Source organism: Culex pipiens, chromosome 3 (genome assembly GCF_016801865.2).
Source record: "Culex pipiens pallens isolate TS chromosome 3, TS_CPP_V2, whole genome shotgun sequence".
NCBI lineage: Eukaryota > Metazoa > Arthropoda > Insecta > Diptera > Culicidae > Culex > Culex pipiens.
This window is the reverse complement of record NC_068939.1, coordinates 110429974-110454338: the sequence shown is the minus strand read 5'-3', so window position 1 is coordinate 110454338 and position 24365 is coordinate 110429974. Positions and strand designations below refer to the sequence as shown.

The window sequence follows — 24365 nt, the reverse complement described above, 5'->3', positions numbered from 1 at the left end:
CTGTAAGTCTAACATAAAATTTTCATAGTGATTTTAATATTTTTCACGTTCAGTGAAATTTCCGTGAAATTTGGTGTTTTTAAATTAAGGTCCCAGTGAAAATTGCAATTTTTGAGCGTGAAAAATCACTAAGCCTACTTATAACTTTTGATAGGGTTGCCAGATCTTCAATGTTTTGGACGCGTTGGAAAGGTCTTTTGAATACATATTCAACGATAGGTCGCATGAGAGATCCGGACAAGGTTTTTATCAACATATCTCAGCCTCCAAAAAGCGTAAAAATAACACTTAAAGGCTTATAACTTTTAACTGGGCTACAGCCCAGTTATCGAGCGCCCAGTTAAAAAGCATCCTAGTTAAACAACGCCCAGTTACCGAACAACTACTGTAGTACCGTCAGTGGGGGTGACTATGGGTCAAAAAACGATACACCTCTCGTAATTTCTTAATAACAAAAACAATTTAAACAACATCGAAAATCTTTCAACGTAGATTTGTTCTTAGATAGTTTACTGACATTTTCCCAAAATATGGTGGATTTTGATGAACACTACCTTTAATGCCAATAGTTTGAAAATTGACCCAATCTCACCCCTTAGAGGGGGTGACATTAGGTCAAATGAAACTATAATGATGCTCAAATACAACGATATGGTAAAAACAAGTCATCCAACAGTGTTTCTTGTTCGAGGGAATCGTATTGACATGCTACAATGTTTGAAGTGGAGATTTTCAAACATTTGGGTAGTTTTCGAGCAATTCTAACAAAAGTATTAGAAAAATGATTTTTCGAGAGGTCATTTTTGGCCAAAAACGTACCTCAACTTTAGACAGCTGCCAAAATAACAGGATTTGTTCTAGGAACGAGATTTTTTCAGCGAAGTCATCTTAAGATGTCCCCTACACAACCCTTTTAACAGAATTCAGTTTCAATGAGAAAAACCTGAGAAATAGTAAAATCCGTAAAAAATCACTTTGACCCAATCTCACCCCCCAGACCCAATGTCACCCCCACTGAAGGTACACAAATTTTCAAATTTATTGCTCTAAAAAATCCTGTACCTATTCAGACTGCAGTCCCGATTTCCCCCAGTTGGCGATAGTGATTTAAAAATAGTTTGTTAAATATGTTTTATATAATACATGAAATTCTAAACTGTTCTAAAATTTTACGTTGGATGGATTCATTTTATTTGTCGTCGTTTCTTTTTTTTTTTTTACAGTTTCAATGAAATTTGTTTAGCTTTTGTAGTCATTTCATATAAAAATTAAAGAAATATATTTATAAGAATTTTGTGATTATTAATATGAAATAATTTGAATCATTAAATTAAATTATGATTCATTATGATTATGATTCATAAAAAATCCAAAGCATAACAACAAAGAACAAAAAACAAACATTTTAAATATTTTTAAAAGTACATAGAAAACTGCTGTTCTTGTTCAGATTGAAGTAAAGATTATCACCAATTAACAGTATTGAGTTAATTCTATGATTGTAAGCTTCAAAAACTTAACAAATTTAATGAAAACATAGATTTTATGACTGTTCAAAAAATTTCCCGGGATCCCGGGAATTCCCGGGATTTGAAAAATATTTTTCCCGTTTTCCGGGAAATTTGAACGCCCTAGTTTTTTAGCTATATTATAACTCGTAACAACCCAACCCCGCTGTAGTAAATAGTCCTTTTTTTTATTTCATTCAGCCATCTTGACAGGCTACGAATAATCGCCAAAATACATTTCTGGAGTTTTTTTTGAAAAGGTCCAATAAACCAAATTTCCAGTTTTTGCTTTTTGGGTGTTTTTAGAACCGCCTTGAGTCAGGGGTATTGAAAAACACCCAAAAAGCAAAAACTGAAAATTTGGTTTATTGGTCCTTTTCAAAAAAAACTCCAGATTTTTTCTACCAAATTTTGATCTTTAAAAGCATGAAAAGAAGAACTCTTAAAATTTTAAAAATGTATGGGTTGGAAGTTTTACTTGTTTTATGTGGTTTTGCCAATGTTTTTAAAAATGTCATCTTTTTAGGGTCAACTTTGGCTGTTTTTTTACCTCGCAGTATGAGCTATTTATCAATCAATTTCAGTTGAAAACTCCTTGCAGGAGCTGTGTTTGAAAATCAAATTGTAGATATGTCAACACTGGTTGCACGACGGAATTACATGCTGTTCCCCCTGTTAGAACTCAGAGGCATCGATATGGTCAAATCAAAGTCATTTTTTACCTCGAATCAGATGTTTATTCTTGTTTTGCTTAAAAATTACCAAAGGTAGAATCAATTTATCTACTGCACTATTTCAAAATCATCCTCTTCGCGTTTCCGCTTCATGCTTCCACTCTCGTTGTCACTTGCGCCGAAACCCAGCGGATCATCCACCTCGGTCTTGATCTCGATCGCTCCCGCACCACCGTCTCCGACCGACAAAATTGGCGCGTTTTTAATCGGCTTCACGGCCGTCGTCTTCGGCGTGGTGGTAAACTTGAACACCGGTTTGGGAATCGACACGACCTGCGTTTTGGGCGTGGACTGTACCGCCGGACGTTTGACTCCGCCACCCCCGGAGGCTCCTCCTGCGCCACCCGACTTGCCAACGCTGGTCTTGATGCTGGACCGTCCGTCCAGGGCCGATTTGGTCATCTTCTTTGCCTGTTGGGCCGCACGCAGCTTGTAGTTGCACGCCGACAGGCAGTAACGATCGGGCGGGAGTCGCAGGCCGCAGTGCGTTTTGATGAGCGGAAGTGGCGTGTTGTTCCGGTTACGGGCAATCTCCAGCAGCACGTCCCGCGGCGGTGGACTCGTGAACGCCTTGTCTAGGATCATCTGCGTGGCCAGCTTGACGTCGTCCAGCTCGATGACCTTTTTGCGGGCGTGGTTCGCAAACACCTTGGCATCGTCCAGAATGCACGTTACGTATCCTGGAATGGAAAAGTTTATTGAAGCGTTTTTTGTATCAAGAATCAAGAATTGTATGACTTACTGTAGGTAAACTCCAGCAACTGGTTGATGACCCGCGGTTCATAGTCCGCTACGCCCAGCTCCTTCAGGATCGACATGATAACTTGGGCATCCTTCGGAATATGTTTGACCTGGCTTGAGATCTTTAACTTTTCCGATTTCTCCCGGTCGCCCTGGGATTGCGATGGCTGAGTGGAAGAGGACGTATCTTAATTTCATGATCTGCAGAATTATGTGTTGTAATTACTTACATTGTCCATCATCATCAGGGCCGAATAATTGACCCGGTGATCGGATTTGAAACTAACTTCTGCGAAGATGCAACTTTTGCTTACTCAAGCTGAGTTTGTTGAATAAACAAATTTGTAAACACAAATGACAGCGATGACAGCTCGTAAAAATGATTGGTAGCAAAACTAGACTTTAATTTTGCTACCACTCTAGTGTTGCCAAATGGCTACCAATTGAGAGCGTTACGTTACATTACGTTGTGTTACGTTACTTACGTTATTACCCACTGAGAAATTTAACGCCCCGTTCGGCTCTAATCAGCCCGATTTTATTTTACCATCAGACTGATCAGGGCGTTACATTTCTCGGTGGGTATTTGTCTCATTATAATGACGAGTAATTCAAAAGGGCGCATCCACAGACGAATCTTAATCGCTCCCATTTTTAAAATAAATAATTTTTTACTTATTTGTCAACGCATTGATTTAGCAACTTTAGTAAGCAGTCTTCTTGCGTCGATACGTGGTAGCTATGTTCAAGAAATGTTTTGACTTTACAAACACGGTGAATTGTACAAGCGATTTCGAATGTAAAAATTAGCTAATTTTACGAATGTATGAGTATATTTTAGAAAGAAAAATGAAACATGAAACAACCCAGACTCAAATCACTTTGCTTGCAATGCCTGAATCGTGACGCAACCTAGATCCATAATTTGAATGTATTCCGAGCCTCCACCCTGAAGACGGAAGCAGCAGTCCTACAAAGACAAAAAATAATAAAAGTTGAACGGTTATTTAAACTAAGCAAATCTTTAAATCTTACCCCAATCTTGTCGCAAATTGTACTCTTCTGCTTATCAGTGAGTCCATCGTGCATAATAATAAAATCCGTGAGCTGCTCAAACAGCTGGCCCACGCTGTACGCGTCATGGGTCAAACCCTTCACGTAATCCTCAAGCTTGCTGTAGTTGGACGTCTTGCAAACCGACACAAAGTCTTCCAAGAACTTCCGCGGGACCACACCCGACATCTCCAGGATATCCGAGTGTTCAATTTTAGCCTCCTTGCCCTTCAACCGGTGACACGACTGCAGCGTGGTAATCGCCCGTCGCAAATCTCCGCCCGAAATGTCCACAATGTCCTGGTACGCCTGGTCCTCCACGTCGACCGTCTCCTGGTCACAGATGAACCGCAACCGTTCGATAATTTTTTCCTGCCTCAGCGGCTTGAACCGGAACTTGGTGCAGCGCGACGTGATCGGTTCGATGATCCGGGACACGTAATTACAAACCAAGCAGAACCGTGTCGTCTTGGTTTCCTTCTCCATTGTCCGGCGAAGCGCGGCCTGAGCCGCGTGCGTCATGGCATCGGCCTCATCCAGGATGACAATCTTGAACGGTGGACACGGCTTTCCGTCCGGCCTGGTTCCGCTGGCCGCCAACTGGGCAAACGTTTTCACCTTATTCCGAATGACCGAAATACCGCGATCGTCCGAAGCGTTCAGCTCCAGAATGCGCTCCTTGAACATGTCCCCAAACAGTTGGCGGGCCGCCGCCAGAATCGTACTGGTTTTACCCGTTCCGGGCGGTCCGTACAGCAGCAGATTCGGCAGATCGGCCGTCGACAGAGATTCGCGCAAAACGGCCACCACCTCGCCCTGCTCCACCACGTCGTCCACATTCTTTGGTCGACTAAAATAAGAAACACAAAATATTAGAGGCAACTTCCGGACCGGATTCCCAACCCACAACTCACTATTTCTCAACCCAAGGGACGGAATGTGTCTTGCTGCGCTTTTCCACCGGTTGTCCGTCACCAGCTGTGGTATCGCCGGATTTGCCAGTCTTGAAAAATGCGTGCATTTTTACTAGTTTCACCAATCGATCACTAAATTCAACAGAAAACAATAAACTTATTTGAAACGGGTGAGATTTCCAAGATTTCGCGTGATGATGATTGGAAACAAAACTTTATTTGATGACAGAAGCCGGCCGTGCGGAATGCGCGCGAATTTTGAAGGGTGACGTTACGGTGCGTTATGTTGTGAATAATTTTGTGGAAGCGAGGTTGCCAGATGAACAGCCAGAATATTGAGAATATCTGTAAAATAAAGAAAATGAATACAGTGAAACCTCTTTTTACGCGGTGCGTTACGTTTTCCTAATTAAATTAGAATTAAATTTGTAGGGGTTTTCAGTTCTACAAAACGCTTTTTTCAGTTTTTTAGTCAGATTATTTTCCGAGTGGGTAACAGGTACCACACTGTACCTGCTGTACTTCGACCGCGGCACCGTCAAGATTCAAGAACTGCGGCAGACTAAGACCGACGACCTAAGACGTTGGACAGTTTTTGGGTAAACTGGCGGTTTAACACCAAGAACCCGACGGACGTAGCGCAATGCCACCGTTGCCAGAAATTTGGCTCGCGGAACTGCAACCTCCGGCCCCGCTGCGTGAAGTGCGGTGAGTCACACCTCTCGGAGGCGTGTGCACTGCCACGAAAGGCGGACTTGGGGGACAAGGCAGAGCAAACCAAGCCGCGCGTAAAGTGCGCGAACCGAGGTCCCGGCCTTTTGAGGTTAGGCAAAAAATCACCCTTTTTTGTATCTACAAAAATCTTTTTCTTGGCATAACTTTTTAAAAACTTAACTAAATAGAATAAAATTTAATAGGGTCTTAGGGGACCCCATAACGAACAGAATAAGGCGGATCCGGCCAAAATCGGTTCAGCCCGAGGGGCGTGACAATCGAAAATAATTAAATAATTTAATTAATTAACTGCAGAAATTAACGAATTGGGTACTAAAGCCCTATGTCAATTTTTATGTACAACGGTAAAAAACACGATAAAAAAACATTTCTGATCACTTTTTTTCATTTTAATGCAAAATTTTTTTTTGACAAGACAACATTTTTCCGATGGATCAACTATGATCCCCTTGGAACGAGCTGTCAAGTAGGAGCTTTTCTGTCAAGAAGGACCGCGAGGTTAATTTTTCAAAATTGATTTAAAAATCCATTTTAAACTCCTTGTGCTCGTACAAAGGGTCATTGTACTCAGAAAAATAAGCTTTATCGCTGTAAACAATAATATCAGCAATCTAAGCTTCATTTTAGGACCCAATTAACGCAAAATTAATTTTTGTTTACGATCAAAACATCGCCACCTCTTTTTACACCACATTGAACCAGTTTGACATTGCGAGCGTTTGTTTTTGTTGTTTTTGTTGTCAGAGAGAAGTGCCTACAGGAGAACGCGCAAAAAAAGAAAAAGAGACCGAGGACACGGTGAAGAAGGGATTCCTGGGACCACTCCAGCTGCTCGGTAAATAGCTTCAGCCAAGGCGCCCCCGCTGGTCGGCGGTCGATTCAGAAGACGTTTCTGTGGATGAGGCCAACAACATGCAGGACATTTGAGTAAGTTTTCAGTGGAGGATTCCTAATTCCAGGGGTAACTCCTTATTCCTATTTCAGACTTCTTCAAGGTGAACGACCAACATCAGAAGAACGATTCCACGCATGTTTCGATGAGCAAAGACCGCCTCCGCGACGTTACCAATCGCCATCCTGATCTTCATCGACCTTATCGGTTGAAACTTGTCCCGTTTCCGTGGGACAGTCCGCGGGACTTCTGAACCTTATGACGGCTGGGAAGCCTCACGGCCGAGCTGCGAGAAAAACGCGCCACAACAGATCGTTCAACCAGTGCTGGCCCCTCTGCCAGCTGACGACCCGGACAGTTCCAGCGGAAATGAACTTAGCTATCTTGAGACTCTAGTGGCGGTCACAGTCGAACTGGAACGTGAGATGTTGAGATTAAAAAAAATAAAAATTGAACTCTAAGCGAGACTCAAAGGTTTCTTAAAATTGGGGAGCATAAACACAAGCAGAAGATTCTTCATTTGATGTTTCAGATCAAACAATTGCATGCAGCTGAATAAAAAAAGCACTACAAAAAATGCACAATTTTTGTTTGTGGATAAAACGCCAAAGCAACAGGCAGCAGCCATCCGGCGATATTGCCACGAAGAAATCCCTCATTCAAAGAGACCGAATCCCATGTCGTCATCATCCTCGGATTCGAACTCTTTTCCTTCTTTTGCTCTATTCTTCTCCTTGGCGGCAGCGGCCAGGGCAGCACCACCGGACGGCATCCAGGAGAGCTTCTCGCGGCGGGTAGCGAATCGCTACTAGCGATCAGTTTCACGACGGACTTGCCCTTCAGCTCGTTGACCACCTTGCACTATGGGGTATTTCCATATAAGCGAGCGGCCAAAAATATTTTTTTGCTTTTTTGTGACTTTTTTGTGTTGTTTGTACTTAGTATAATGAAAACAAATGAAATTTGATATTTTTCCAAAAAAAAGTTTAATTTTCGATTTTTTCATATATTTGAGGCCACATGCATTAAAGTGGTGAATTTTAATATTCTTGCTCTGTCTATTTGATGCACGGAATGGCGGTTTATGCTATGTTAAAGTTTCTGATTTACGTTCAATCTCCCTCCCCTTTTTCTTGAGTTAAAATCCACCTCTCTTTGAAGACCCCCCCCCCCCTCCCCCTCCAATTAAAATTTGATTTTTGCGGTGTTTTAGAATTTTAGACGGTTTATTTTATGGAACATTGTATGGATTCTCGTCCACGTTTTTGGTTGATCCACTTGCAAAATTCACGTTTTCCACGATAAATTCTTCTAAATCAAAATCACTATGTAACCGATTGTCGTTAGATTACTTAAAATATGAACTTCTTCTATGGGCTTTTGTATATTTCGTTTTGAAGCTACAGAACAGCATGCGTAGTTTTTTCTCTGTGGTTTTTCCCTGAGTTGATCATGTGATGGTTCTGCAATGTTGTAATTCTTACAAATATACTCGAAAGCAGTTCTCACGTTTTCAGAATAGTGCTTCGTTATATCGTACAGGGACACTACGGTATTATTATCCATACTTTCAAAAGAACACAACAACGAACTGATACGAATATTCGAAGAATCGTGTCTGTAAAATACTTAGAATAGGAATTTCTAATTTTATTAAACGTATCAAAGTACCAACAAAGTCATGAATATCAAATCAATTTCAAAACATACATAGCAGGTACGTCATTTCTGCCTCCGCAGGTAAATAATGTGATTTTAACCAAGCGTATACGCGAAATCATTAATTTCCTTGCATGAATCAAAATGTTCAAAATGGCATAACTCAAAAAGTGCACATAAGTGCACTTTGAAATTTGGAGACAAGTTAGGACATGGTTCAAATTTTAAGCTGCAAAATTTTCAGATCGCACAAATGCACACAAAAAAGTACTCCATTAACAAAGTTGAAAAAAACTAAATTTTGAAAAAGAATCCATCTCTTTTTATTTTTATTATTTTTTTTGCCTGTAAAAGTGTGTTTTGTAAAATATTATTGAAAAGTTGAATCAATTACCTTTCTGAATATATATAATGATGCAGGAAAAAATACATAAACAGCTACACAGTACAACTATGAAAAATAATCATTTTTTTGTCAAAAAACATGTTTTTTCTTACCATTTTCGCCTTTGAAGGTCTGCAATTCAGTGAATTTTGAACCTACAACTTTCAAACTCCGGATTTTTCTTAGTTAGAATGTTTATTTTCGAAAAAAAATACCAAAAAAATAATTAGAGTATGTCGGTTTTTCGATTTATGGCCGCCTGAAACCCCATAGTGCCTTGGTGACTCGGGTTGAGTCGGCCTCGATACCGACCGAGCTCAGGACCTTCTCGATGTCGGGTTTCGACGGAACGGCAAGGAGACATGCGCAACTGCGGCGAACAGGCCCAGCAGGAAGTTCAGATGAATACGGTCAAGGCCTCTATGATCGTTATAAGCTGCCGGTTTTCCGAGAATCCGAAATCTTCGATGAAAACTAGATGCGGAAATGGACGATGGATCACCTTTTGCAGCTTCTAGCAACAGAAATTTACTGATTCCTTCCGGAAACATTCGCAAAAACAAATTGAAAACAAAAAAAAACTGATCAGCTTTGCCAAATTTTTGACCAAGATCAAATAATCAACACAAACTTGACAGGAGGGTGCGCGAAGGAGACGCAAAACAAATCAATGTTTTCGACAAAGCAGGTTGGGCGCTGTCAAATGTTAGTTGACAAGAGGAATTTAATTCCTTAATACATTAAATGCGCAAATTAAATATATTAAGGCCAGTTTCGCGCCCCTCGGCCGGGTCTTTTTGTTTACGTGCGAGAGTCGCGCCAGATGAGCAGTTCTCTAGGATTTCGGTCATTCGATTTTTTTTTTGTATTTTTTAATCCGACTGAAACTTTTTTGGTGCCTTCGGTATGCCCAAAGAAGCCATTTTGCATCATTAGTTTGTCCATATAATTTTCCATACAAATTTCGCAGCTGTCCATATAAAAATGATGTATGAAAATTCAAAAATCTGTATCTTTTGAAGGAATTTTTTGATCGATTTGGTGTCTTCGGCAAAGTTGTAGGTATGGATACGGACTACACTGAAAAAAATGATACACGGTAAAAAAAAATTGGTGATTTTTTTATTTAACTTTTTATCACTAAAATTTGATTTGCAAAAAAAATACTATTTTTAATTTTTTTTATTTTTTTATATGTTTAAGAGGACATAAAATGCAACTTTTCAGAAATTTCCAGGTTGTGCAAAAAGCCATTGACCGAGTTATGAATTTTTTGATCAATACAAAAAAAAATACAAAAAAAAAATCGAAATATTGGTCGCAAAATTTTTTCAACTTCAAATTTCGATGTAAAATCAAATTTGCAATCAAAAAGTACTTTAGTAAAATATTGATAAAGTGCACCGTTTTCAAGTTAAATCCATAATTAGGTGACTTTTTTGAAAATCGTCGCAGTTTTTCATTTTTTTAAATTAGTGCACATGTTTGCACACTTTTGGAAAAAATATTTTTGAAAATCTGAGAAAATTCTCTAAATTTTGCTTCTTCGGACTTTGTTGATACGACCTTTAGTTGCTGAGATATTGCAATGCAAAGGTTTAAAAACAGGAAAATTGATGTATTCTATAAGTCCACAAACAGCTCACCATTTTTCAATGTCGATATCTCAGCAACTAATGGTCCGATTTTGAATGTTAATATATGAAACATTTGTGAAATTTTCCGATCTTTTCGAAAACATTATTTTCAAAATTTTCAAATCAAGACTAACAATGTTAGTCTCATATCAAAAAATAAAATAAATAAAAATAGTGTTTTTTTGCAAATCAAATTTTAGTGATAAAAAGTTAAATAAAAAAATCACCAAATTTTTTTTACCGTGTATCATTTTTTTCCAGTGTAGTCCGTATCTATACCTACAACTTTGCCGAAGACACCAAATCGATCAAAAAATTCCTTCAAAAGATACAGATTTTTGAATTTTCATACATCATTTTTGTATGGAAAGCTGCGAAATTTGTATGGAAAATTATATGGACAAACTAATGATGCAAAATGGCTTCTTTGGGCATACCAAAGGCACCAAAAAAGTTTCAGTCGGATTAAAAAATACAAAAATTAAAATTGAAGAAAAAAGACCGATTTCGTAGAGAATTGCTCAGATGCGAAACGCCCGGTTGCCACATTGCTTCAAATGAGAGTCTGCATATTTTCTGGAAAAGTCTGTATCAAGTATATATTTTTTCATAAACTTATTTTCATTATTACTTTGTAAATGTGAGGAAGGCACCACCCATTAAAAACAAATCCACCTAAAAGGTGGATTAAGAAACGTTTTTATTTATACTTTTATTATTATACTTTTATTATTTTTGTACTTTGATTCTCGGTCGCAGCACCTAAAAGGACCTAATAAAAGAAGTTATGAAGAAAAAAAAAACAAATAACTGATGAAACAAATAGTCAAAATTGTTCAAAAGACTTCAGATTTCAAAGTTTTGTACATAGGGTTATGAAAAAGTGCCTAAAATATTGAAAAATTGTAAAAAATACGCTTCGGCTCTACTAGGGGGTACACTAATGTTAAAAATATCCTAAAATGGAGATTGCCCAATCGGGTGACAATAAAAAATTAGCATCGGGGATAATTGTGAAAATTTTGCGCGAAATGGGTTAAAGGTTAAGGGTCGCTTTTTATCGTTGAAGATAGTGAAAAGATTTTTTTTCATATTAAATCGTCAGGGTTAACTCGGATCATTTTGTGGTCTTCGACAAAGTTTTTTGTCAAACTAAAATTTCACATAGGAATCTCACACTTGACAATTATCCGACACATTTAACGCCATCGCTTTGGCGAAATTTTAAAATTTTTGCTTTTCCCCATACATTTTTTTAGTTTTCTTTAAAAGCTTAAAATTTGCACAGTTTCCTATTTTTAGCTAAATAATCGAGCACGGGGTATCTCTTACGATTTTCCAAATTTTTCATTTTTTTTCTTGTTACCCTATTGCCCAGTCTCAATTCTCAAGTTTTTGCAGTTTGGATTGATTTGCGAGTTGGATTTCTTTTGAGTGAACATTGAATAGTTTATCTTTCGTGAGTTATTTTTAACATACATATATTTCTATTATATTACATTTTCTGTATTTTGAAAAAAAATCAATATGACTAGTGAACGAATATGACATATTCCATTTTGGGATGATGTTGAAAACAAAAATGAATGCAATAATTTCGGTTGATATCGTACAAATCTGAACTCTTCCAATGGCTAATTTAGAGCTTCCTTCCTTTTTTTTTATCAAATATAATAATTTCAATCAATATACACAATACTAGCTCGGTAAGAAATCTTTCTAGAATACTTTCTTTCCTGTGGTGAAGGGGTAGAATGATATTTCCGAATAAGGCAACGAGGAGAAACGGTCGTTTGCGGTGATCGCACGTGTACAGATAAATAGGAGTTTGCTGTTAAGTAGAACATCTACCATAATTGTTTTGTTTTGTTTTTTCTTTCTTTTATCATCACTGGCCTTGGCGCCAACTACTGCCAGTGCGTAGTGTTGTTGTAAGTGCGTTAGAAAATCTACAGTCTATAAAGCTTCCGTACAGGTCGGCGGTCCCAACCACGCCCTCGCCACCGGAACTAGAGTATCGTGCAGACACGTGGCTTGTGGTGGGGTTTTTTCTCCACGGCCCGGACGGCTTCGTCGAACACGTCACCCAGGTTGAGTTTCTTCTTCGCGGAACACTCCACCAGTGAGTAAGCTTTGATTTTGTGCTTGAGCTTTTTGCCCTCGACCGTCGTGACAAACTTCTCGGAGCCGTGCACTCGGAGATCACTTTTGGTGCCTGGGGAGAGGAAAAAGAGGAAAGAAAAGGGTTATTCAAACTTCTCGAATTTCATGGTCATGGACAAAACAAAAAAATAACTCACCTACGAGTACAACGGGCACGTTAGGGGCAAAGTGCCTTATCTCTGGGTACCATTTTGAAATAACGTTATCGAAAGATGTCTTGCTCGATATTGAGTAGCATATGAGAAAACAATCGGTCTGCAATGATAATTGAAAAACGGCGTCAGATAAGAGGGTCAAATTGGCCAACCGAAAAAATGGAGCACTTCTTGAATGAGAACAAAATTCGATGTGCCTTCCATCCACAAATGAAAATTTTGATTTCGTAATTTTCTAAAGTAAGCCTCACATTTGGGTAGCTGAGGGGCCGCAGTCGCTCGTAGTCCTCCTGGCCGGCCGTGTCCCACAGCGTGAGGGCGTACTCCTTCTCGTCCACGGTGATGTTGCAGGCGTGGTTGTCAAACACCGTCGGGACGTACTCGCTGGGGAACTCGTTGCGGACGTAGGTGATTAGCAGGCACGTCTTGCCCACCATTCCGTCCCCGACGGTTGTGATCTTCAGCGGCCGCATGTTGCCCATCGTCATCGTGTGACGTCAGTCTGCGAAAATGAAAACGAGAACAAACACAAACACCAGCGAGTCAATTAAACAATTCAAACGATCGATTATCATCGGATTTTGGAACACTTGATGTTTGTATATTGTGGGGCGTTGAAGACAATCTTGTGGCGCATACACACTAATAATAATTTGATGAACTCACGCATCACCCAAGTGGTTACATGTGGTTTCGTTTTGAATTTGAATGATGCTGCGCCCATTAGGGGCAGGGGGCAGAATGGCCTGCCTAAGTAAAATGCGCCAAAAACCATAGAAAAACATACAAATTTATGAATTCAGTGTAGTAGGATTATGCTTTGCGATGTTCTCTTCACGCAACCTAGACTTCGGTCAAATTCGCCGAAATTCTCGGTAAATTTATCAGAAATTCTCTGATAGAGCGTCTCTATCAGAGAATTCTCCGTCAAATCTTTATCAGAGATCTCAGTCAAAATCGGTCAAATTCATTCGCCTCGGTTTTGACGTTTCTCTCTATAGAGTTATCTACGTGCGCATGTATTGCGTGTACGTACACGCAAAAAAGTGAGGTTAAATTTTGTACCAGCCAGCAAAACAAATGGTGTGCTAGTGTGTGTGAGATCGGGCTTAGATAGCTCTATGTATTGTGCACTCGCATTCACCGTATTTTTTTCAATTTGACATTTTGACATTTCGACATTTTGATATTTTGACATTTTGACATTTTGACAATTAAACAATAGAGGAAAAAATCGTGACGTCAGAAATGAACTCAAATCACTCAAAGTTCATTTTGTGAGTGACTTTAACATTTTGGCCTAGTTTGACAGCTACCTCGTTCCCAGGTTTTCTGTGGGAGAGAAAAGGAGGCGAATACTTTATGAAAATCATGCCTGTCAAAATTCCTAGCCTCAAAATTTTGTCGCGAGTTGCTTTTCTCCTCCATTGAACAATTGAACAAAAAATATCAAATAATTAATTGGGTAACGTAATATTTTTATGCCTCATTTCACATAATCGCTGATTGCTCCCCGTCTGAGATGACGGCTTATGCCGATAACCGCCACTTGGGGCGCAACGATCTTTGCATGAATTAGGAGTGAATTCTCGTGTACGATACAATGTTGTGCTCATGTGTGCGTCAAATTTGTTTACTTGGATGAACTTAAACCAAAAAGTTTATCAGAGAATTTCTGATAGACGATTATCAGAGATCGGTCTGATAAGCGCCAGGTTTGTGTGTTCAATGTTGTATTCTTAGTTGATGATTTTTTTTAGTTTAAAACTATTGTTTATGCAATTTAAAAAAAATGTGCTTTTCAACTACTTTTACAGGGTGCGAGACAGCATGGGCCACCTTAGGAAACAAGCCATTTCGTCTAATAAAACGTTGAAGAGAGATAATAAATGACTTAAGGGACCTTTCTAACATAGTTTCCATGAAGCTAGGCCACTTTTATAAAAAATAGTCACTTAACAAAACAAACAGTTTTGAAAATTCATCACCAAGTCTCTAAATGGTTTGAAGGTTCCGTTGTTCAATGTGAAGTTCAATAGCCAAAGTGAATTTTATTGAAAATTTTCTAAACTATTCGGAAATTTTCCAGTTAAAATTAAACTTTAAGTGCCTATATCTAGGCTATTTTAAAAGGTCCTATTAGCTATTGTGTTTCATATGTTTATAGGATCTTTTCAAATAAAACTCTAGATATCTTGAAAACGATGCACTTTATCAAAAAATCTCTCGGCAGCAATTTTTTCATTATATTTCTCTATGGCTCAAAAGTTGCGGTTTTATGTCCTCCAAAACACATAAAATAAATAAAAAATGCGGATTATGGTAAATTAAACTTTTGTGAAAAAAAAGATAATTCATAAATCGGCATTTTTTCCGCGCATACGTATTTCTTTCTGAATAGTCCTCATTAGGGTTAGTGAATTTTCACAATTTCGCGGACAGCGCAAAAGTCGTGAAATTTGAAGATTTCCGCGAAATCCCGTGAAATTTATCAATTATCTCAAATCCATTAACTAAAACAACAACATAATAAATGTTTCATTTAGACCTTTAAAGTAAATTTTATTAGATTTCAATTCAAAAAACGTATGAATCATTCGAAGAATTGTTAGGAAAACAAACATTAACATGAAATTTATACAACATTTACTGAGAAGTGAATGCTACTTAAACTTAAATGATGTTAACAAAAATCAGTCAAAGAAGAAAAAATAAACTCGGAATTTATTTTTTAATAAATGTTGTCCCATTCAACCAAAACTTGTTAAAATTGACTAAACAAGTATATTGTGATTTTTTTAAAGATTGCACAGATTTTTGAAGTTGTATTGATTTATTTTTTGAAATCAAAAGCAAACATTCATTTGAAAGTAACATTCAGTAATAAAAGTCGTCTTTCCCTTTTCTTCCGTTCAACGATATAACCGGAGCGGAGGATCAAAAAAAAAGGTTGAAAAATTTAATTCCATCAGAGAAGGAAAGAAAAATATTGAGAAAATAGATTACTATTTTCTTGATAATATAAACAATAGTTGTTCAGCTTTTCTTAGGAAACTAACTGAATTTAACATTATTTTAATTCGCCGTCATAACAATTTTACTATTTACTATTTACTATTTGAATTTTGAAAGATAAAATTTTAACAGAAGTTGAATGATTCAAACTTAGTTTATTCAAGTTTAAAAAATAGTTTTTTTTTTTAAGTCACATTCTAAGAACATTTCAGATTTTTTCTTAGCTTGTTTAATTTTCACAATATTTGATTATTTTGGTGGATGTTTTCCGTGGAAGTTATTTTTTTGTTTTTTGATTTTGAATAAAATTTTGAAGATTTCGTCGCAGATTAAATTATTTTTGCTATTGATTTTTACTTTAGTTTTTGAAAAGTGAGATGAAAACCTTAAATCTAATTTTACTGGGCAACATGTCGCAAAAAAGTTATTTTAATTGTTAGATTGTTTTGTTAAATTTGGCGTTTTTTCCTAAAAGAGCACTCAGTTAGCAAAATCTAAACGTAGAAATATGTACCTTCCATGCAAAGGTTTATGAATTGACCTAAGTTGAAAGGTTCTCCTAATCTCTGAAATGCAAATGTAACATCCTGGAACAGAACTGCTAAATTTTAATAAAAACACAAAATGAATTGAATTAAATCTGGCTTTTATAGGAAATTCAGTAAAATGCCAAATGTTAAATTAGTAGCAAAACCCGCATAAAGTTTTACTATAAACCTACAGTAGATGTTATGGTTATCACACGATAAATTCTATGGTTATTTTTACCATGATTCTACAGTAGCCGTTATGTTTTTTCACCATAGAATATATCTTATTTTGGGAATTTATTATAAAAAAGGGGTATTGTTAGGCACAGTCACCATAAAAATTTCGACTTTTCCCCATACAAAAAAAAAACAAATACTATACATTCTACCGTATTTTCATTGATGCCTTTTCCGTCCAAAAAATTACCCTGACTATAGAAAACATAATACATTTATAATAAAAACAGTAACCATTACAATGGTTTGCACAGTAAATTCACAGTTCTTCATGGATTTTTCCATACTAAATAGTACGGTTTAAACTATATTCGTACATTGAAATAAATAATAACTACAGTAAGTTTTATTGTATTTTAATGTTATTTATTTTTTTTCTCCACTAAATTGTACTGTAAAACATATATTTATACATTAAAATTAATGGTCAATATGGTAAGTTTTATTGTATTTTTATAGTTTTTTTCGTAGATTTAAAAAAAATAGTACTTTTTTTCCGCGTCGTTTTCTTTTAATATTCTGCTTCAATCCGAACTTTCTGACGTTGTTCGAAATGTTTGTAGCCGGTGCCGGAACTACTGCTTCGTACTTGGGATGAACTCTCGCGTATTTATGAAGAACAATCCTCAGTGGAATAGGCCCCTGTAAAAGAGAAACACACTAAATTAGACATAGGGAATATTTTCATATGTTTGTTTCGGTACAAATGCTATTAAATTAGCTGTTACTAAAATTCTAAAATTCTAAAATTCTAAAATTCTAAAATTCTAAAAATCTAAAATTCTAAAATTCTAAAATTCTAAAATTCTAAAATTTTAAAATTCTAAAATTCTAAAATTCTAAAATTCTAAAATTCTAAAATTCTAAAATTCTAAAATTCTAAAATTATAAAATTCTAAAATTCTAAAATTCTAAAATTCTAAAATTCTAAAATTCTAAAATTCTAAAATTCTAAAATTCTAAAATTCTAAAATTCTAAAATTCTAAAATTCTAAAATTCTAAAATTCTAAAATTCTAAAATTCTAAAATTCTAAAATTCTAAAATTCTAAAATTCTAAAATTCTAAAATTCTAAAATTCTAAAATTCTAAAATTCTAAAATTCTAAAATTCTAAAATTCTAAAATTCTAAAATTCTAAAATTCTAAAATTCTAAAATTCTAAAATTCTAAAATTCTAAAATTCTAAAATTCTAAAATTCTAAAATTCTAAAATTCTAAAATTCTAAAATTCTAAAATTCTAAAATTCTAAAATTCTAAAATTCTAAAATTCTAAAATTCTAAAATTCTAAAATTCTAAAATTCTAAAATTCTAAAATTCTAAAATTCTAAAATTCTAAAATTCTAAAATTCTAAAATTCTAAAATTCTAAAATTCTAAAATTCTAAAATTCTAAAATTCTAAAATTCTAAAATTCTAAAATTCTAAAATTCTAAAATTCAAAAATTCAAAAATTCTAAAATTCTAGAATTCTAAAATTCTAGAATTCTAAAATTCTATAATTCTAAAATTCTAAAACTCTACAATTCTAAAACTCTATAATTCTAAAATTCTAAAATTCTTAATATCTCAATTTTCTAATTTCCTAATTTTCTAATTTTCTGATTTTCTAATTTTCTAATTTTCTAATTTTCTAATTTTCTATTTTTCTTATTTCCTAATTTCCTAATATCCTAATTTCCTCATTTCCTTATTTTCTAATTTTGTAATTTCTTAATTGTTAATTTTTTTAATTTCCTAATGCCCGAATATCCGAATTCTGTAATTTCTTAATTGTTTAATTTTTTAATTTCTTAATTTCCTAATTTCCTAATTTCCTATTTTCCTAATTTCCTAATTTCCTAATTTCCTAATTTCCTAATTTCCTAATTTTCTAATTTCCTAATTTCCTAATTGCCTTATTGCCTGATTTCCTAATTTCCAAATTTCCTTATTTCCTAATTTCCGCATTGCCTTATTTCCGAATTTCCACATTTCCTAATTTCCTTATTGCCTGATTTCCTAATTTCCTAATTTCCTAATTGCCTAATTGCCTAATTGCCTAATTTCCTAATTTCCTAATTGCCTGATTTCCTAATTTCCTAATTTCCTAATTTCCTAATTTCCTAATTTCCTAATTTCCTAATTTCCTAATTTCCTAATTCCCTAGTTTCCTAATTTCCTAATTTCCGAATTTCTGGATTTCCTAACTTCCAAGTTTCCTAATTTCCTTATTCCCTAATTTCCTAATTTCCGAATTTCCGAATTCCCAAATATCCTAATTGCCTAATTTCCTTCCAAGATTCAGCATTTTGAGATTCGGTCTGATGAGCAGCTCTATATGTTTACATTAAATACAAAATTATGTGAACATTTCTCGAGTTTTATAATTTTTAAAATTTTAATTTTTTGCATTTTGAGTGTTTTTAGAACCGCCTTGAGTCAGGGGTATTCAAAAACACCCAAAAAGCAAAAAGTGAAAATTTTGTTTATAGGACCTTTTCAAAAAAAACTCGAGATTTGTAATTATCAGTGGCATTCAAATTTGCAAATCCTATTATTTCATTTATTCATCAAAACAAATTTAACACTGGCACCGTGCCAATAAACGTCAAACGCTACTTTCTGTTTCTGTTATTTTTCAGTTGCGTACCACTCAACAAAATTCTTTTCGTGACCTTTTCCTTGACTGTTGTTTGAACGTTCACCGTTGAGCATCAACACACAACTTACCTAACGATTTTCGCCTCCAGACGAAACGACCATCCTGAACAAATCCGGCCGGAAGTGTCCGCAGCAGGCGCCGGGCCTGGTAGAAGAAGTCCCTGTAAAAAAGAGGGACACACACAGTTTGTTCAGACAATTGCTCTCGCAAACTTGACCTTGACCATTCTCTTTTGAACATAACCAAACTTGTCCGCACCTTCAGCAAACGTCAAATCAAAACAAATTGCTGCCGGATCTTTCTCCGGATCTCTTCCGTAAAAGATCCGGCAACAATTTTGTATGGCTTGAAGTTTGCGGAGGGTACCAAAAAAAGGTAAACAAATCACTTTGTGCATCAGCCAATAGCTTGAGAAATTTGCCTGAAAATGCCTGCTGTTGTTGCGGGTGCGATTCCGCCCTCTCCAAGTTCAACAAAACTCCTTATACTCACCCAAATATGAAAAAGTTCCGCCATCCCAGAGCCGTTCCGGTTCGGTCACCCGGCAAATTTGTCCAAGACCGTGTTGGACAAACGCCGGATGTTGCCTTTTTCACGAACACACGCGATTTCACTAACACTTTTTCGATTAAACAGCGGCCAAACACGATCGACACAAACATGATCGAACACGCGCGCGATTGAAAACAAATGACAGCTCGCCATGGTGCGTTCGTTAGGGGAGCGTCGCCCAGTTTAGGTGTCATGGTGCGTTCGTTAGGGGAGCGTCGCCCAGTTTAGGTGTCATGGTGTGTTCGTTTTGTGATCCTTAATATTTTTTGCCGTTTTTATTATTGAATAAAAATGTTTATATGTTTAAATGTTTAAATGTTCAAATGTTTAAATGTTTAAATGTTTAAATGTTTAAATGTTTAAATGTTTAAATGTTTAAATGTTTAAATGTTTAAATGTTTAAATGTTTAAATGTTTAAATGTTTAAATGTTTAAATGATTAAATGTTTAAATGTTTAAATGTTTAAATGTTTAAATGTTTAAATGTTTAAATGTTTAAATGTTTAAATGTTTAAATGTTTAAATGTTTAAATGTTTAAATGTTTAAATGTTTAAATGTTTAAATGTTTAAATGTTTAAATGTTTAAATGTTTAAATGTTTAAATGTTTAAATGTTTAAATGTTTAAATGTTTAAATGTTTAAATGTTTAAATGTTTAAATGTTTAAATGTTTAAATGTTTAAATGTTTAAATGTTTAAATGTTTAAATGTTTAAATGTTTAAATGTTTAAATGTTTAAATGTTTAAATGTTTAAATGTTTAAATGTTTAAATGTTTAAATGTTTAAATGTTTAAATGTTTAAATGTTTAAATGTTTAAATGTTTAAATGTTTAAATGTTTAAATGTTTAAATGTTTAAATGTTTAAATGTTTAAATGTTTAAATGTTTAAATGATTAAATGTTTAAATGTTTAAATGTTTAAATGTTTAAATGTTTAAATGTTTAAATGTTTAAATGTTTAAATGTTTAAATGTTTAAATGTTTAAATGTTTAAATGTTTAAATGTTTAAATGTTTAAATGTTTAAATGTTTAAATGTTTAAATGTTTAAATGTTTAAATGTTTAAATGTTTAAATGTTTAAATGTTTAAATGTTTAAATGTTTAAATGTTTAAATGTTTAAATGTTTAAATGTTTAAATGTTTAAATGTTTAAATGTTTAAATGTTTAAATGTTTAAATGTTTAAATGTTTAAATGTTTAAATGTTTAAATGTTTAAATGTTTAAATGTTTAAATGTTTAAATGTTTAAATGTTTAAATGTTTAAATGTTTAAATGATTAAATGTTTAAATGTTTAAATGTTTAAATGTTTAAATGTTTAAATGTTTAAATGTTTAAATGTTTAAATGTTTAAATGTTTAAATGTTTAAATGTTTAAATGTTTAAATGTTTAAATGTTAAATGTTTAAATGTTTAAATGTTTAAATGTTTAAATGTTTAAATGTTTAAATGTTTAAATGTTTAAATGTTTAAATGTTTAAATGTTTAAATGTTTAAATGTTTAAATGTTTAAATGTTTAAATGTTTAAATGTTTAAATGTTTAAATGTTTAAATGTTTAAATGTTTAAATGTTTAAATGTTTAAATGTTTAAATGTTTAAATGTTTAAATGTTTAAATGTTTAAATGTTTAAATGTTTAAATGTTTAAATGTTTAAATGTTTAAATGTTTAAATGTTTAAATGTTTAAATGTTTAAATGTTTAAATGTTTAAATGTTTAAATGTTTAAATGTTTAAATGTTTAAATGTTTAAATGTTTAAATGTTTAAATGTTTAAATGTTTAAATGTTTAAATGTTTAAATGTTTAAATGTTTAAATGTTAAATGTTTAAATGTTTAAATGTTTAAATGTTTAAATGTTTAAATGTTTAAATGTTTAAATGTTTAAATGTTTAAATGTTTAAATGTTTAAATGTTTAAATGTTTAAATGTTTAAATGTTTAAATGTTTAAATGATTAAATGTTTAAATGTTTAAATGTTTAAATGTTTAAATGTTTAAATGTTTAAATGTTTAAATGTTTAAATGTTGAAATGTTTAAATGTTTAAATGTTTAAATGTTTAAATGTTTAAATGTTTAAATGTTTAAATGTTTAAATGTTTAAATGTTTAAATGTTTAAATGTTTAAATGTTTAAATGTTTAAATGTTTAAATGTTTAAATGTTTAAATGTTTAAATGTTTAAATGTTTAAATGTTTAAATGTTTAAATGTTTAAATGTTTAAATGTTTAAATGTTTAAATGTTTAAATGTTTAAATGTTTAAATGTTTAAATGTTTATATGTTTAAATGTTTAAATGTTTAAATGTTTAAATGTTTAAATGTTTAAATGTTTAAATGTTTAAATGTTTAAATGTTTAAATGTTTAAATGCTTAAATGTTTAAATGTTTAAATGATTAAATGTTTAAATGATTAAATGTTTAAATGTTTAAATGTTTAAATGTTTAAATGTTTAAATGTTTAAATGTTTAAATGTTTAAATGTTTAAATGTTTAAATGTTTAAATGTTTAAATGTTTAAATGTTTAAATGTTTAAATGTTTAAATGTTTAAATGTTTAAATGTTTAAATGTTTAAATGTTTAAATGTTTAAATGTTTAAATGTTTAAATGTTTAAATGTTTAAATGTTTAAATGTTTAAATGTTTAAATGTTTAAATGTTTAAATGTTTAAATGTTTAAATGTTTAAATGTTTAAATGTTTAAATGTTTAAATGTTTAAATGTTTAAATGTTTAAATGTTTAAATGTTTAAATGTTTAAATGTTTAAATGTTTAAATGTTTAAATGTTTAAATGTTTAAATGTTTAAATGTTTAAATGTTTAAATGTTTAAATGTTTAAATGTTTAAATGTTTAAATGTTTAAATGTTTAATAATTAAATGTTTAAATGTTTAAATGTTTAAATGTTTAAATGTTTAAATGTTTAAATGTTTAAATGTTTAAATGTTTAAATGTTTAAATGTTTAAATGTTTAAATGTTTAAATGTTTAAATGTTTAAATGTTTAAATGTATAAATGTTTAAATGTTTAAATGTTTAAATGTTGAAATGTTTAAATGTTTAAATGTTTAAATGTTTAAATGTTTAAATGTTTAAATGTTTAAATGTTTAAATGTTTAAATGTTTAAATGTTTAAATGTTTAAATGTTTAAATGTTTAAATGTTTAAATGTTTAAATGTTTAAATGTTTAAATGTTTAAATGTTTAAATGATTAAATGTTTAAATGATTAAATGTTTAAATGTTTAAATGTTTAAATGTTTAAATGTTTAAATGTTTAAATGTTTAAATGTTTAAATGTTTAAATGTTTAAATGTTAAAATGTTTAAATGTTTAAATGTTTAAATGTTTAAATGTTTAAATGTTTAAATGTTTAAATGTTTAAATGTTTAAATGTTTAAATGTTTAAATGTTTAAATATTTAAATGATTAAATTTTTAAATGTTTAATGTTTAAATGTTTAAATGTTTAAATGTTTAAATGTTTAAATATTTAAATGTTTAAATGTTTAAATGTTTAAATATTTAAATGTTTAAATGTTTAAATGTTTAAATGTTTAAATGTTTAAATGTTTAAATGTTTAAATGTTTAAATGTTTAAATGTTTAAATGTTTAAATATCTAAATGTTTAAGTGTTTGAATGTTTAAATGTTTAAATGTTTAAATGTTTAAATGTTTAAATGTTTAAATGTTTAAATGTTTAAATGTTTAAATATCTAAATGTTTAAATATTTAAATGTTTGTTTAAATGTTTAATTGTTTAAATGTTTAATTGTTTAAATGTTTAATTATTTAAATATTTTAATATTTTAATATTTTAATATTTTAATATTTTAATATTTTAATATTTTAATATTTTAATATTTTAATATTTTAATATTTTAATATTTTAATATTTTAATATTTTAATATTTTAATATTTTAATATTTTAATATTTTAATATTTTAATATTTTAATATTTTAATATTTTAATATTTTAATATTTTAATATTTTAATATTTTAATATTTTAATATTTTAATATTTTAATATTTTAATATTTTAATATTTTAATATTTTAATATTTTAATATTTTAATATTTTAATATTTTAATATTTTAATATTTTAATATTTTAATATTTTAATATTTTAATATTTTAATATTTTAATATTTTAATATTTTAATATTTTAATATTTTAATATTTTAATATTTTAATATTTTAATATTTTAATATTTTAATATTTTAATATTTTAATATTTTAATATTTTAATATTTTAATATTTTAATATTTTAATATTTTAATATTTAAAAATTTTAATATTTTAATATTTTAATATTTTAATATTTTAATATTTTAATTTTTTAATATTTTAATATTTTAATATTTTAATATTTTAATATTTTAATATTTTAATATTTTTTTTATTTTAATATTTTAATATTTTAATATTTTAATATTTTAATATTTTAATATTTTAATATTTTAATATTTTAATATTTTAATAGTTTAATATTTTAATATTTTAATATTTTAATATTTTAATATTTTAATATTTTAATATTTTAATATTTTAATATTTTAATATTTTAATATTTTAATATTTTAATATTTTAATATTTTAATATTTTAATATTTTAATATTTTAATATTTTAATATTTTAATATTTAAATATTTTAATATTTTAATATTTTAATATTTTAATATTTTAATATTTTAATATTTTAATATTTTAATATTTTAATATTTTAATATTTTAATATTTTAATATTTTAATATTTTAATATTTTAATATTTTAATATTTTAATATTTTAATATTTTAATATTTTA

General features: G+C 31.4%; 4 protein-coding genes and 1 pseudogene across 6 annotated transcripts in view; all 5 read right to left on the bottom strand.

The window, feature by feature from the left end:
- Nucleotides 1–2214: 2214 nt before the first annotated feature.
- On the bottom strand, nucleotides 2215–3363 carry LOC120422368 (transcription initiation factor TFIID subunit 9). Its single transcript, XM_039585777.2, has 3 exons — nucleotides 3214–3363; nucleotides 2985–3150; nucleotides 2215–2922 (listed from the first exon to the last, which is right to left on the bottom strand). The coding sequence occupies exons 1-3, from the start codon at nucleotides 3226–3228 to the stop codon at nucleotides 2291–2293; spliced, it is 813 nt and encodes a 270-aa protein (XP_039441711.1). The 5' UTR covers nucleotides 3229–3363; the 3' UTR covers nucleotides 2215–2290.
- Nucleotides 3364–3794: 431 nt separating this feature from the next.
- LOC120422369 (replication factor C subunit 4) lies at nucleotides 3795–5186 on the bottom strand. The gene is made up of 3 exons (XM_039585778.2): nucleotides 4951–5186; nucleotides 4019–4886; nucleotides 3795–3953 (listed from the first exon to the last, which is right to left on the bottom strand). The coding sequence occupies exons 1-3, from the start codon at nucleotides 5055–5057 to the stop codon at nucleotides 3861–3863; spliced, it is 1068 nt and encodes a 355-aa protein (XP_039441712.1). The 5' UTR covers nucleotides 5058–5186; the 3' UTR covers nucleotides 3795–3860.
- Nucleotides 5187–6670: 1484 nt separating this feature from the next.
- LOC128093384 (60S acidic ribosomal protein P2-like) lies at nucleotides 6671–11816 on the bottom strand (annotated as a pseudogene).
- The window catches only part of LOC120422361 (ras-like GTP-binding protein RhoL), a 41592-nt gene continuing 28940 nt past the window's right edge, over nucleotides 11714–24365 (bottom strand). For all 3 annotated transcript variants that reach the window (XM_039585771.2, XM_039585770.1, XM_039585772.2), the window contains 3 exons: nucleotides 12828–13078; nucleotides 12559–12676; nucleotides 11714–12473 (listed from right to left, as the gene is read on the bottom strand). In XM_039585771.2, the coding sequence (XP_039441705.1) occupies nucleotides 12268–12473; nucleotides 12559–12676; nucleotides 12828–13064 (561 nt within the window). In that variant the 5' untranslated portion in view covers nucleotides 13065–13078 and the 3' untranslated portion in view covers nucleotides 11714–12267. The remainder of the gene's footprint in view (nucleotides 12474–12558; nucleotides 12677–12827; nucleotides 13079–24365) is intronic.
- LOC128093317 (uncharacterized) lies at nucleotides 16712–19803 on the bottom strand. Its single transcript, XM_052709669.1, has 3 exons — nucleotides 19494–19803; nucleotides 19070–19161; nucleotides 16712–17000 (listed from the first exon to the last, which is right to left on the bottom strand). The coding sequence occupies exons 1-3, from the start codon at nucleotides 19745–19747 to the stop codon at nucleotides 16969–16971; spliced, it is 378 nt and encodes a 125-aa protein (XP_052565629.1). The 5' UTR covers nucleotides 19748–19803; the 3' UTR covers nucleotides 16712–16968.

Excerpts from the sequence above, each read along its gene's own strand:
- LOC128093317 (XM_052709669.1), bottom strand. The coding sequence starts at position 19,747 with ATGACACCTAAACTGGGCGACGCTCCCCTAACGAACGCACCATGGCGA. Across the intron at positions 19,162-19,493 it reads CGGAACTTTTTCATATTTGG|GGACTTCTTCTACCAGGCCC; the intron begins GTGAGTATAAGG and ends TCTTTTTTACAG. Across the intron at positions 17,001-19,069 it reads CTGGAGGCGAAAATCGTTAG|GGGCCTATTCCACTGAGGAT; the intron begins GTAAGTTGTGTG and ends TCTCTTTTACAG.
- LOC120422368 (XM_039585777.2), bottom strand. Across the intron at positions 2,923-2,984 it reads GTTGCTGGAGTTTACCTACA|GATACGTAACGTGCATTCTG; the intron begins GTAAGTCATACA and ends TTTCCATTCCAG.
- LOC120422369 (XM_039585778.2), bottom strand. The coding sequence starts at position 5,057 with ATGCACGCATTTTTCAAGACTGGCAAATCCGGCGATACCACAGCTGGT. Across the intron at positions 4,887-4,950 it reads GTCCCTTGGGTTGAGAAATA|TCGACCAAAGAATGTGGACG; the intron begins GTGAGTTGTGGG and ends TTCTTATTTTAG. Across the intron at positions 3,954-4,018 it reads CAATTTGCGACAAGATTGGG|GACTGCTGCTTCCGTCTTCA; the intron begins GTAAGATTTAAA and ends TTGTCTTTGTAG.